Genomic DNA, 14440 nt, shown 5'->3' with positions numbered 1-14440 from the left:
AAAGCAATTTTGAGTAGATTTGCATGTTAATAGTTCAAACTCTGGTCTAGCATATTTTTGCTACAGCATAGATGAAATGTCCCTTCCTTTTTAAAAAAATATTTAAGATCTCTACATAATATATATGTATTTAAATAAAACTATATATATAGTTTTATTTAAATAAAACTAGGATCAGTGAGTTGGTATGGTGAACAGAGTCTTGGACCATGAGGCATGAAGACAAATCTTTGTGAGTTCAAATCTGATCTCAGTCATTTATTAGTTGTGTGACCCTGGGCAAGTTGCTTAATTAACCCTGTTTGCAGGTTCCTCATATGTAAAATAAGTTGGCTTAAGGAAATGACAAAGCACTTTGCTATCTCTGTCAAGAAAAACGCAAATGTGGTTGTGAAGAGTCAGACATGACTGAATAATCACAACAACATAACAAGAGTAAATATTATATATGTAAAAGGAATTCAATTAAAGAAAAGACTCATAAACAGATCTAGAACTTAATGGAATCTTCTAGGTTATCTAATCTGTCACCTCATTTTTTAGACAGCAAGATGAGGCTCTAGGGGCAACAAGATATATGTTCAACATTCCAGATGTAGCTAAGAAACAGAACCGGGATTTTAACTCAGATCCTATGAGTCCGTACTCAGTATTCTTTCTCTGTCATTCCATATATAATTTCAGAAACAAGCAAATATCTGTTGTTTACCTGTGATTTTATCATTTGGATTGAAAGTCTTCTGTGAAACAAAGATATTATAAGGGATCCAGGAGTGTGGGGAGACAAAGGATTCATCAAAAGAATTCATAGTATTGCAGTCCAGACTACTAATTCCATTTGGGTCACCCCAGACTGTCCAGAAGAGCATTGCAATGACCAAATACACCAAGCAAGTCTGCTTTTCCATCTGTCAAAGTAAACATTTTAATTAATAGCCAATATTCATGGAGCGCTTTAAGGTTTACAAGGTTTTTTTTTCACATATATTATCTCATATCTCAAATTGACTCAGGATGATGCAATTGAATATTATAGATCTGATTATGGTGAGTATGGTTAGCACCAAAATATGGCTATCATGGAAAATCAATCACTAATGCAGTCATTATGAAGGGACCCTATGTTTGAACCTTGTTTAACTTTGTCCACTGCAGCCATTCTGCAAGGGGAGGGTTTAGGCAATGGTGGGTGTTGTAAGAGATGGTTTCACATGTGCTCTAGTATTATTTCTACTATTTGCAAGTAGTACAAATAGCAAAATTTCCCCAAATACAAGCTTAATTGTTCATGTATTCAGGGTTACCATTAGGAAAAATAAGAATGAAATATCTTAAGACTTGTAAGAACATTATAGATTATCTAAATTAAAAAAAACAAAACACCAAAACTCAAAGCAAAGGTATCCATTCAGATATGTTCCTGCCTACTTTACCTTCAGTTTTCAAACTACAGATTCATCCTCTTATTGAGTTGAAAGTTGCCTACCTAGAACTTCCAACCCTTGCTTTTAGTTTTATCCCCCAACACAAACTACAAATTTCAAAACAATTATGTTTCCTCTGCCCTAATCCCAAGACCAAATTTTTGCAGGAGAAATATTCCTTGTTCTTTCATTAATATGGTCTTGATAGCCTTGACCATGTTGATTACATGTCAAGAACCAATTAAAGGAATATAATTATAACCCTTTATAGTTAGAAGATTCTAGGTTCAGAGTCTACTTCTGATAGATTTTAGGAAGAAATTTTTAATTGATAGTTTTTTTTTAACATCAAGAATTTTTATTCATCACAATTCCTTTCAGTGTCTCTCCTCCAAAGTCATCCCATATATGTGTAGGTATATATATATACATATATATATGTATATATATATATATATATATATATATATTCAACTTCCTAGTCTAAAAAATGAGGTGACAGGATTAGATGACCTAGAAGATTCCACTCAGCTCTAAATGCTTATGAATCTTTTCTTTAATTGAATCCCCCCCATATATATATATATAATATTTACTCTTGTTACATTGTTGTGATTATTCAGTTATGTCTGACTCCTCACATATACATATGTATACATAGATAGATATACACACATATGTGTATTTAAAAAGGAAAAAAAACTGGTCAATACATTGAAAATATCTGAATACATGTATTATGCTACACTCAAGTACTTCCTACCTGTGATTGCTGCTTAAACTTTGGGGCTATCCCAGTTCTTTGTAATTTCATAACATTTATATTTAATTGTTTTGTGGTGGTTGTTCTTTGAATTCACATAGTTGTAACCATTGCCCACTTGTGAATTTTACTATTGTGTCTTTGGAAAAGCAATACCTTGATAAATATATTGAACCAAACAACACCAAAGACAGAACTCTGGAGGATGTCCCTAGAAGAGCACCTTTGAGGCTGACATCCATTCATTATTAACATATTGGCATATTGACATATTGACATATTGACAACCCACTGGAAGGCTACAAATTAAAGCCTATATTTCTTTACTGTTTAGACAAAGATATCTGGTAGTCTTTCTTGCTATTGAATCCTCCCTGAATTCTAATTGGTACAATAAATAACACTTCCACATCAAGAAGTTCGTTAGTTTGTTATGCTGGACTTAACGTTATATAATCATAGGGATTATAAACCCTCTGCTTAACAATTCATTCTGGAATTTTGCTGAGGAAAAATTGATGCTATATTTGTGCTATATATACTTCCCCTTCAAAAAAATCAATGCATAGATGGAATGCTTGCCATATTTGCAGATAATGCAAAATAGAGATGGAGAGAAAGAGATAGATGGAGAGAGACAGAGAGACAGAGACAGAGACAGACAGAGACAGAGACAGAAACAGAGACAGAGAGATATAGAGACTGAGCACTAATACATTGGATGATAGAATCAGAATCCAAAAATTATTATGATTGGAAATATTTAGATCTAATAAAGTGAAATTGAAGTGATATACATTTAAACAAAACTCTTTTCTTAATAACCTACTGAAATACAAGATGATGAGTTGTTGCTAGGCAGCAGTTCATTTGAAAATGATCTGAGAGGTTTAAATAGCTTGAAAATATATCACAGGTTCAAAATAGTAAAGAAAACTTTCATGTGATGTCAGACTACAATAAGAGCTATGGTATTATCTGGACTATTAAGTTCTGTATCTCATTTTTTTTTCATGTTTAAAAAATTTTATTAGAAAAGTGAAAAGAACATTTAATAAGTCAATTCAAATCCCTTCCATGTCAAAGTAACAAAAACCCTACAACATGTACTACCCACCCCTTTACCCAAAACTTACACAAAATGCAGAAGTTCTAAGCAACTTCCTGAGTACCTGTAAGGATTTAATCCTTACAATCTATCAATTCAATAGCTTTCCTAAGGATTATAAAGGTCCCATCTCAGTTTCTATTGTCAAACTGTTGCTGCTTTCAGTTAGGAATGAAATCTGAAGGCTCTACAATCTTTGAAGATCTTCATTATGAGGCTGCAGTCTTGTCAAGTTGAATAAGCTTATTCATTTTCATTTACATGAACTTTTAGCATCTTTCATGAAAGGCATAAGAAAAAAAGGCTTGAGAGGAATCCCGAGAAGGAGCAGGTGGATCCTGATTTTCAGGCTCTGGAGGGGGAGCTGGTATAGTGTCTTCTTTCTTCTGTGCAGCCAGGAACTCATGAATTGCTGGCTCTATCTGTGGCCTGAAGATGTGATTTAGTTTTGGATCCACTACCTGTGAAATAATTCTGCATTCCTGACTGAACCACACTCTGTCTCAGCCCATTTCTTAACTGGTTTTTGTTCATTGCTGGGTTCCACTCCTGCTTGTCCAGATGAGTTGACACAAAGTTGTCTACTTTCTGTCTTAGATTTTGGTAAGCTGGCTTGGTGTCCACGTCGGCGAGGCAGTCCCTGCGGGAGCCGTGGAACAGGCCCCGGCTCTTGAGCTGCTTCACTATGAGCGCGATGAGCTGGGAGTCTCCGGGCGGCAGCGACGCCGGGTTAGTAACGCCGGAGCCGGCGCCCGCAGAGCCCGAGGCCAAGGCCGCCCAGGCCTGGCCCGACCCGCCGGCGCCGCGGCCAGCCACGCGCTCGGCCCGGGCCCAGGCCGGCCAGGCCGGGGCCTGAGGGGGCGACCCGGGCCCGGGTCCGGGAGAGGCAGCGGCCGCAGGCTGAAACGCGGCGGCGGATCAGGTCGGAGCCCCTGTTAGCTCATATTTTAGAGAAGACTACAAATTCTTCAGAGCTAGGTGTGAAGGATGTTGAGGGATCAGTAGACCCTATCATCCAGCTTCAGTTGAAGGAGCCAAGGATATTTTGTTTAGAGAATAGATGATTCTGAGGATGAGGTGGCATTTGATAGTTGTCTCATGTATCTGAAGCATCATTATGTGAAAGAGCTATTAGACTTGCTCTGCTTGCCTCCAGAAGGTATATTTCTTGTGTTTTAATTAACATTTGTGGGTAGAAGAGAATTCATATTCGAAAGATGGATATGTTTATCAAAGATCAACCTGGACCCAGTACAAGTCCACCCAGTTTTCCAAATGCTGTCTGGCTTGCTACTTTCTTCCTTTTCAAATCTGGGCTCAACTCACAATTCACCTACTCAAAATTTGAACAATAACAAAAACAAGAGTAATAATGATAATAATAATAATAATAGATAACATCTACATAATACTTTAATATGTGCCAGATACATAGTAAGCATTTGGCAATTATTATCTCATTTGCTCCTCACCCATTTTATAGATGAGGAAACTGAGGCAGTGATTTAAGTATCTTGCCTGACCTCACACAGCTAGTAAGTGTCTGAAACTGGATTTGAACTCATGTTCATAGTATTTCAAAGATATTTTTGTATCATAAGGGGGGGCGGGGAGTATCTATGTCCAAGAAGCAACCTGGTAGTGACAAAGATCTCTAGTCTTAGGCTAGTATTCAGATTGCAGAAAAGTAGCTGTTGTCTGGATGGAATAATGATGATGATAATAACAACAACATTTATATAGTGATCACTTCATTCCAGGCATTGAATCTTGGGATTGTAGGTGCTATTATTATTATTCCCATTTTACAGATGCAGAGAAACATTTTACAGACTAGGACTATATTTGGAAACTTTCATTCTGATCCTATAGCTTTTAATCCAATTCAAAGAAAATTCATTAAGTGCCTACTCTTTATGAGGTATTATGCTAGATATTAGAAATGCCAAGACAGAAAATAGTCTCTATCCTCAAGGAACTTATATCCAATGGGATTATTATAGGACTTAATTGGAAACATTTACTGGGGTTCCTATTTATTTGTGGAAAACCATAATAATCTGCAACCCCAAAGCAGCAAAATCCACGATATGTGTTTCCTAGGAAAAATCTATAGCAGAAAAGGTCATGAATAATGTGGATTTCCTAGCAAAAGTTTCTATTAGTGACAGATAATACTAATTCCCTATCACATACATTGATTAGGGCAAGACAACAGTGACAAGGTCATGCATGCCTGGGACTCTAGCCCAAACTAACATTCATATGGCACCTGTTTCTGGGACCTGAGCCCAATGATGAGCAGAGAAAACTAAAAGTATCAGTAAATCTGCATTAACATACACTATTAATTCTTCCTTCCTGATTTCTATAATTATCCTAGGGTTTTTTTGTGGGACTTCCAATAAATTGCCTATCTGATACTGTAAATTACCCTGATATGAGTATACCACTTTGATTATTAGACTACTTAAATAATCATTTTGGAGTTCCCTGGCCTCTTTCTTCAGAATAGGACTGGACCCCTTGTTTGGAGGAACCTTGAGTATCCCACTATGGGGGAATTTTGGGTAAGACAATAATGAAAGTCACATGTCCTAATCAATAGATGCTATACTACCATGTGGGGATATGAAAAAATATTTCTTCTACTTTAATAAAAGAGGTTATTATATTCAAATATGTTGGGGAGCATTGGAATAATCTAAAAATCATTCACTATTCTCCTTTTTCCTACAGTAACCAAGGAAAAAACTTTTTATTGGCTCTCCACTGCTATTTTTCAAAATAAGTTCTCATGAAAGACACACAAATATTCGTAGTTTCATTCATAAATCCTTCCATACTAGAAGTTATGAAACATGGGGGAACTGGCTCAATAACAGAGAGAGTATGTTCTTAGGATGAGTAAATATCACTAAAAAAAGTCAATTGAATAAATGACACACATAAAAAAAGTTAAATGCTAGTCAGTTTTCTGCTTAGAGAAGATCTTAAATAACCTAAGGAAAGTTTCTCAATGCTTAGGCTGAAAAGGAAAGACAAGTCTTGTATTACTGAAAAGTTTAATTGTTCCTGAAATGTTCCTGCCAGGTAGCTAGGTAGCATGGTAGACTTGGATCCAGGAAGCCCTGAATTGGAATCCTTTGACATTTACTAGTTGTATGACTGTGGGCACATCGCCTAACTACTCTGTGCCTCAGTTTCCTTATCAGTAAAATGATGATAATAGAATCTACCTCCCATAGTTGTTTTGAGTTAATATTTGCAAAGTATTTTGCAAACCTTAAAGTATCATAAAAGTGCTGCTATTATTGAATGACAGCTCAGTGGATAAAGTACCAGGAATGGAGCCAGAAACACTTGGGTTGTAAAAAGTTGTACAGGACTGAACAACAATAAAGTTATTGAATAATAATAATAAATTTTTATGCAATTTGAGGATTATTTATTACACATCCACTACATTCATTGTACAAGGTACTATGGAAATCAGAAGACATTACAGTTCATCTTTATTAGAAGGAAGTCTATTAGGAATTGATAAGGTATGCAAACAAAACAAGATAAAATGTGAAAGTCCATTAAGGTGATTTCAAAGTACTATATATTCCAAGGCATTTGAGGACACAGATGGGAAAAAAAATCCAGGAGAGACAATGGAAATAAAAACTGAGAAAACTTAGTAAAACTGAAACCAAAGTCAAGAAGTCGGTGGATGAATGAGCATGGAAAAGAAAAGAGTTATAGAAAAGGAATCTTTTCCAGCCTTTATCCCTTGAATATTAGTTTTACATCAACTTGATTATAAACTTACAGAAAACATAAACTTGTGACAGTTGGAAAGAGGCATGTACAGTTCGTATTGTTATCTCATTAACTAAGTTATGAAGGAAGACTTCGACATGGGAGGATCTAATGCTTCAGATTAAAGACAATCACCGCTTAAGAAATAAATAACTATGGAAGAATATGAGTTGTTTGGTTAATATTCAAGTTTTATTCAGTTTGAGAGCTTAGAAAATATTTTTGTCAAACAAGAATCAGAAAATGAGCACCTACTAATAGACTGACAAGTTGGTGGTACACAAAGAGAAAATATCTTGCCATAAGAAATTATGAATGAGGGGGGGATTAGATAGAAGTGGATAGAAGAGTTGGGAAAACTCGAGTTCAAATCCAACCTCAGTCATTAGCTGTGTGATGCTGGGCATGTCACTTAACCTTGTCTGCCTTTGTTTCCTCATCTATAACATGAGTTGGAGAAGGAAATGGCAAACCACTCTCTTATCTTTGCCAAGAAAACCCCAAATGGAGTCACAAAGAATCAGGCAAGACAAAAATATGACTGAGCAACAATGAACTGAAGTCATCAGTTTCAGTCATGGAGAACTGATAAGGAAATCCACTTTCTTCTCAATAGAAAGGTAGGTACTACAGGCATGACAAGTGTTATATATGACCAGACATGATGGCTGTGGTGGCTGGCTGTGATAAGACAAATTAATATTTAGGGACTGTAGTATAAAAACAAATGGCAACAATAAAACCCCCAACTTTTGTACCATGGATATCCTGGGGCATAGTTATATAATCTTGCTAATTGTTACTTTAGCTTTTTCTGATAAATGAGGAATCTTCTAAGAGGTGGTCCAAAGCCACAATTCTGTTAGTCCTGATTACCTTTTGGAGATCAGCAATTTGATTTGGAGTTGTAATTTATGCTGTAGCAATCCCTCTGTTTTCTGAGAAGAGAAACAGATAAATGGAGGGTTAATAACAGTTGCTTACACTTAATATAACACATCATTCAATGCCACAAACACCTATGAGACTATTTCTGCCCTTCAGAGACTTACATCAGCCTATTGGCAAGTACATAGGTAAACTTCATATGTAACATGTACAAAATAAATAAAAAAGTTATTTTGTAAGGTGTATTAAGTGATGAAAAATCCATTTGGAGCAAGTAGCCTTTGAGCTGAGCCAAGACATTCTTCACAAAAATCTAGTAGGTTAGGTTATCTCATTATTGCTATTCCCAGTTTTCAAACAAGAAGACTTTGAGAAGATTCTGAGGGATCATAGGATTTAGAGCTGAAATTTCCAAGGAAATTGGAAGCCCAGCTTACATAGCTTGACTAAGATCATATATAGACCTATAGGTCAGGATTTAAAAGCTGCTCCTCTGGCTTCAAATTGAACCCTTTTCCGCCTGTATCTTGAGGTTTAAGTGTTCAATATCTCTGCATTATTGTTCATATTGACACCTTCTTATATTAATTTCACTTTCAAAAACATGGTTAATGACAAAAAGATCCTTTTCCAATGATCAAAAATGCATTTTTACTAAAATTCATTTTTTTTCAGGCAAGCCTGTGATTTTACCTGTATTATATAGTTCCAGGATAGGGCAGCTAAGTGGCACAGTGGATAAGAGTCTTGACCTTGGAATCTGGAGGACAGGAGTTTGAATACGGTTTTAGACATTTGATTATTACCAGCTGCGTGACCTTGCACAAGTCACTTAATCCTGATTGCCTTATGGAGGAGAAAGTGAGGCTGGTGACTTAACACAGCAGTCCCCCCCTCAAATTCAGTTCATGTTCTTGTCATGGCATCACCTCCTTGACATCGTGGTCTTCTTTCAAAAATGATGGACAAACATTCTTATTATAATACTCCCAGCATAGAGACTCCTTCCACTAATGCAAAGCACCAACTCCTCTACAACTCTAAGTCTTAGGGGGCTATCGAAGACACCAAATGCTTAAGTGATTACTTCATGGTCATATAAAGGCATATGTCGGGGGCTGGATCTAGTACTTGACTTTGTCAGAATAAATCTACTGGCCTATTTTTTGAATGTTCTTTTATTTTTTTAATTATCTGTACAGACAATTTTCAGTATTCATATCTTTATAAGCTTTTGTGTTCTACATTTCTCTCTCTCTCTCTCTCTCTCTCTCTCTCTCTCTCTCTCTCTCTCTCTCTCTCTTTCTTCCCTTCCCCCATGTATATATTGGTTTTATACGTACAATCATTTATACACTGACCCATTTCAGTTCTCATATTTTTTGACCTCTTTGCAGCATATAATAATGTTGATCACTTTTTTCCTGGATAGTCTCTCCTTTGAATGTTCAGGACATGGTTTTCCATAGCTTCTCGCCTATCTGTCTAATGACTTCCTTACATATCATGTCATATAAACAAGGGTCTCTCAAGGCTATGTCTTGGCACTTCTTCACTATTGCATTTGAGGATCTCATCATATTCTGAGGAATCAATCATTACCTCTCTATATAATACTCCCAAATATATATATATATATCCCTAGCTTTTTGTTTAAGCTCCAGTCTCATATCACCAATTGCTTTTTAGACATCTTGAACAGGATGTCCCATATACAACTCAAATCCAGTATGAATTATTGCCACTTCCCCATATTCCCTGGTCTTCTAAACTTTCTCTTTGTTATTAACAATCTCACTGTGCAACCAGTTATCCAGTTTTACAAGGTAATTCCTAATGAAGAAACTCCTGCCAATGTAAATTTATAACATCTCTAAAGACTTTGGGAAGTGATTTGAGAAGTGACTTGTCCAAAGTTATAGAGGCAGTGTGTTTCAGAGGGGAACTTTAATCCAGGTCTTCTTGATTCTGGGACTGAGCCTGCCTCACACCTCCTATGCCATGCTGCTTCTTTGATATATGTTAAAGTCAATGAATGCACTTAAATTATCTTAGTCATTTTAACAGTGGTATTACCCAGCAAACTCTCTAGCAGCAATTTTCCTCTACTGGCACCTTAAGTACATTTTACTAGCACAACAAAAACAGAATGCTTTATAAATTGGGCATTAAAATACATATGACACTATGCTCATACATAATTTTACATGCATCATGAATTTACCATTTGAGGGAATAATAACATTTAGCCTTCATTTTTCAAGAAGACCACGACATCAGGGAGATAATGCCCTGACAAGCACACAAACTAGAATTTAGTGAGGGGGAGCTGTGCTAAGTCACCAGCCTCACTTTCTCCTGGCCAGATGTGGATCAGGACGATTAGAGATGGCTCTGAATGTGAGGCAATCAGGATTAAGTGACTAGCCCAAGGTCATACAGTAAGAGTCAATTGTCTGTGGCAGCATTTGAACTCCAAGTAGGTGCCCACTTAAGAGAATTCTACCATAAAGACATTGTGATGGTCAAGAAAAACCTTTTAAAATATAAAGAGCTGGGGTGGCTAGGTGGCACAGTGGATAGAACACCGGCCCTGGAGTCAGGAGTATCAGCCCTGGAGTCAGGAGGACCCTAATTCAAATCTGATCTTAGACACTTGATCCTTACTAACAGTGACCTTGGACAAGTCACTTAATCCCATTACCCCCAAAAAACAACTACAAAGAACTATAATATGAAGACAAACAAAAAGACACATGCAATATTGTATATAGCTTAAAAATTTGCTGGCATAAAAAAAACTTATCCCTCATAGAAGCATAACCCCATTAGTTGTAAAAGCCTGAGATTTCTCCTTAACACTACAAGATAGTTTTGGCTAGGAAATGAAGAATGCACAGTGAAAACTGTAGGCTGAAAACAGGCTGTTAGACAATTATAGAATTTTTTGCTTTGAGTCTCATTTATGAAAGCATCAGGCATTCAGCCAGGCATCTTCAAAAGCAATAAACAAGGGGGCAGAGCCAAGATGGCGACAAGAGCAGATCATGTCTTAGGCGCTCTCTCATAAATCTTCGAAACTAAGGACTCTAACTAAATTTTCAAGACACAGAACCCAATGAGGCAGCTCTCCTACTCAAGGTAACCTGGAAAAGAGCAGAAAGGCTCTGCTCCCTGGGGTTGGAGAGGGCGGCCTGCCAGAGGCGTGGCCCTCCAGAGCCAAAGAACTTCAGCCTCCCGGAGGCAGCCCCAGGGTGCTGGGAGCCACGGCTCACAGCAGTGGCGTTTCCTGAGCTATGCCCCGGGGAGCACCAGGCACAAATTGGGGGACCAGCAGGGGCCCTCTGCCAGAGCAAGCACGTGAAGCCCAGCCCTCAGGGCACACAGCAAGCAGCATGGCCACCACAGCCCAGATGCAGGAAACAGAAGCAGGCAATCCAGTAAGCAGGAGCCCCCAGGGCATGAGCCCATTGAGCTGAGGGAGGGGAGTGAAGAGAGGCTGCAGAGCTCTGTCCTCTGCCCCTGGAACAGGACTCTGGGGTTCTGACCACATTCAAATGCTGATTGCAGTCTAGGCCCCTCCATAGAACAGCAGGGGCCCCCCAACCTCAGCCCTGAGGCAGAGAGGGGCGCATATGGTCATTCACAGACCAGGAGGGAGGACAGAGCCTCACACACTGAGACCCTTGTAGGAGTGTCCCAAAAGCTCAGGAAGCACCCCCAAAACAGGCTCAGGCTGGGAAAATGAGCAAGCAGAGAAACAAGAAGACCATTGAGAAATACATTATCTATGATCCCAAGAAGGATCAAAATACTCAGTCTGAAGATGAGGAAACACAAACGCCTGTATCTAAAGACTGCAAGAAAAACAGAAATTGGGCTCAGGCTATGACAGAGCTCAAAAAAGACTTTGAAAATCAAATGAGGGAGTTAGAAGAAAAACTGGGAAAAGAAATGAGATGCAGGAAAAACATGAAAATAAAGTCAGCAGTCTAGTCAAGGAAATCCAAAAAAATGCTGGAGAAAATAACATGCTAAAAACTAGCTTGGGATTTGGATAAAACAGTTCAAAAAGTTATTGAGGAGAAGAATGCTTTAAAAAGCAGAATTGGCCAGATGGAAAAAGAGACAAGAAAACTCTCTGAGGAGAACAAATCCTTCAGACAAAGAAGAGAACTCAGGGATATTGTTGAATTTATGAGAAATCAGGACTCAATACTTCAAAACCAAAAAAATGAAAAATTAGAAGAAAATGTGAAACATCTCACTGAAAAAACAACTGATATGGAAAACAGATTTAGGAAAGATAATTTAAAATTATTGGAATACCTGAAAGTCATGATCAGGAAAAGAGCCTTGACATCATTTTCAAAGAATTACTACAGGAAAATTGCCCTGATATCCTAGAAGCAGGGGGTAAAATAAAAATAGAGAGAATTCACTGATCCCCCCTGAGAAAGAGATCCCAAAAAAACCAACCCCTAGGAATATTATAGCCAAATTCCAGAACTCCCAGGTCAAAGAGAAAATATTACAAGCAGCCAGAAAGACACAATTCAAATATCATGGAGCTGCAGTCAGGATCACACAGGACTTAGCAGCAACTACCTTGGAAGCTTGTAGGGTTTGGAATATAATATACCGGAAGGCAAAAGAGCTTGGAATGCAACCAAGAATCAACTACCCAACAAAACTGAATGTCCTCTTCCAGGGAAAAAGATGGACTTTCAATGAACCGGGGGAATTTCAAATGTTCCTGTTGGAATGGCCAGAGCTGAACAGAAGGTTTGATCTTTAGATATAGGATTCAGGTGAAGCATAGAGAGTGGAGGAGAGGGGGAAAATATGAGGGACTTGATGAGGATGAACTGCATGTATTCCTGCATAGAAAAATGACACTGATAATACTCATATGAACTTTCTCTATTAACAGAGCAGGTAGAAGGAGCTTTTATAGTTGAAGCACAGGAGGAAGCTGAATTTGAAGATAAAATATGGTGTAAAAATGGAGTCAATAGAAAAAAGGGAAATGTAATGGGAGAAAGAAAAAGGAGAGGGGGAATAGGTGAAGGTATTTCATATAATAAAATTTTTCTTTATTACAATGAGCTATTGCAATGATATGGAAGGGGGGGAAGGCAAGGGGGAATGAGGGAATCTTTGCTCTCATCAGAGGTGGCTAGGAGAGAAAACAGCATATATATTCAATGGGGTATAGGCATCTGAAGTAAGAAGGGGGGACGGGGGAAGGGGAGCATGTGAGTGATAGAGGAGAGGATGGAACATGGGGGGAGAGTGGTCAGATATAACACATTTTCTTTTTTACTTCTTGCAAGGGGCTGGGATTGGAAGGCCTGTTCAGGACCATAGGGCCAGGTGGATGCTGGGTCTAAGGGGTGGTATGGGGGCTCAGGGCCTCTTCACCCCAGGATCAGGGATCTGTCTGCTGTGCCACTCAGCGACCCTACAGCAGAGTCAGAGTGAAAGGAGAGAGAAAATATAGTACATGTTAGTGGAGAAATAAGAAAGGAGGGAGTTGTGATCAGCAATGGCAATGGTGGAAAAATATGGAAGTAACTTGCAACAGGCTTACCATAAAGAATGTGATCCACCTGTGACAGAGTTGTTGGTGTTGGAACAAAGACTGAAGCACATTTATTATTATTATTATTATTATTATTATTACTTGGGGGGGTGCAGGGCAAATGGGGCTGGGTGGCCTGCCTGGGGCTGCAGATCAGGGTGATGATCATTGGGTGTCTAAGGCCGGATTTGGATCCGGGTGCTCCTGGCTCAAGGGCAACGCTCTGTCTGCCACCCAGCCACCTCTACTATTATTACTATTTTATTTTATTTTGGGTTTTTTTCTTTTTTTTGGTTTTTTCAGGGCAGTGGGGTTGGGGTGGCTTGCATGTCACACAGCTGGGTGATTGTTGAGTGTCTGGGGTGGATATGGGCTTGGGTGCTCCTGGCCACAGGGCTGGTGCTCCGTCCATTGTGCCACCTGGCCATATCTACAATTATTACTATTATTTTTTTTATTTTAATTTTTTTCTGTCCCCTTTACTTTATCGCTCAAGTGAGTCTCTATTTTTTGGGGGAGGGGGTATTTTGTTTACTCTTAAACAAGAATATTTTATTAATGTATAAAAACAGTATTTGTACAAAATGAGAATAAATAAATATTTTTTAAAAAGCAATAAACAATAAAGCCCTGGGAGCCAGGTTTTGTGCTCTATAAGCAAGGGTGGGAAAACCTTCCACTTCCTTAGCTAGAGGCAGATAGCTTTGCCCCCCACTCAGATAGCCGCCTCTGCCGGGTGGCCTCTCTTCCTAGGGGGAAGGGAAGACTCCCCAGGGCCTCTGCCTGGCACCTCAGGGGCAGATTCTGGCCTCCACCCTGGAGCTGCCCCGCACTGGGGGAGCTGCTGCGGCCAGTCGGGCTGGCAG

The 14440-nt window shown here is 38.6% G+C and overlaps 2 protein-coding genes across 3 annotated transcripts in view; both read right to left on the bottom strand.

Annotated features, from left to right (window-relative positions):
* LOC141490012 (putative ferric-chelate reductase 1) overlaps positions 1-14440 on the bottom strand; it is a 54252-nt gene that overhangs the window by 39351 nt on the left and 461 nt on the right. Inside the window, exons 2-4 of one of the 2 annotated variants that reach the window (XM_074190305.1) lie at positions 8684-8750; positions 7979-8040; positions 710-908 (exon numbers count right to left, since the gene is read on the bottom strand). In XM_074190305.1, coding sequence (XP_074046406.1) covers positions 710-908 — 199 coding nt within the window. In that variant the 5' untranslated portion in view covers positions 7979-8040; positions 8684-8750. The remainder of the gene's footprint in view (positions 1-709; positions 909-7978; positions 8041-8683; positions 8751-14440) is intronic. The other variant, XM_074190306.1, reaches the window with a different exon arrangement.
* Positions 3295-14440, bottom strand: part of LOC141489447 (uncharacterized) — an 11300-nt gene continuing 154 nt past the window's right edge. The window contains 3 exon segments of the mRNA XM_074190066.1: positions 3295-3772; positions 3774-4195; positions 14283-14440. The exon segment at positions 14283-14440 is cut by the window's right edge and continues 154 nt beyond it. Coding sequence (XP_074046167.1) covers positions 3565-3772; positions 3774-4195; positions 14283-14440 — 788 coding nt within the window. The 3' untranslated portion in view covers positions 3295-3564.

This window comes from Macrotis lagotis, chromosome 5 (assembly GCF_037893015.1).
Source record: "Macrotis lagotis isolate mMagLag1 chromosome 5, bilby.v1.9.chrom.fasta, whole genome shotgun sequence".
Classification (NCBI taxonomy): Eukaryota; Metazoa; Chordata; class Mammalia; order Peramelemorphia; family Peramelidae; genus Macrotis; species Macrotis lagotis.
This window is presented reverse-complemented; position numbering and strand designations above follow the sequence as displayed.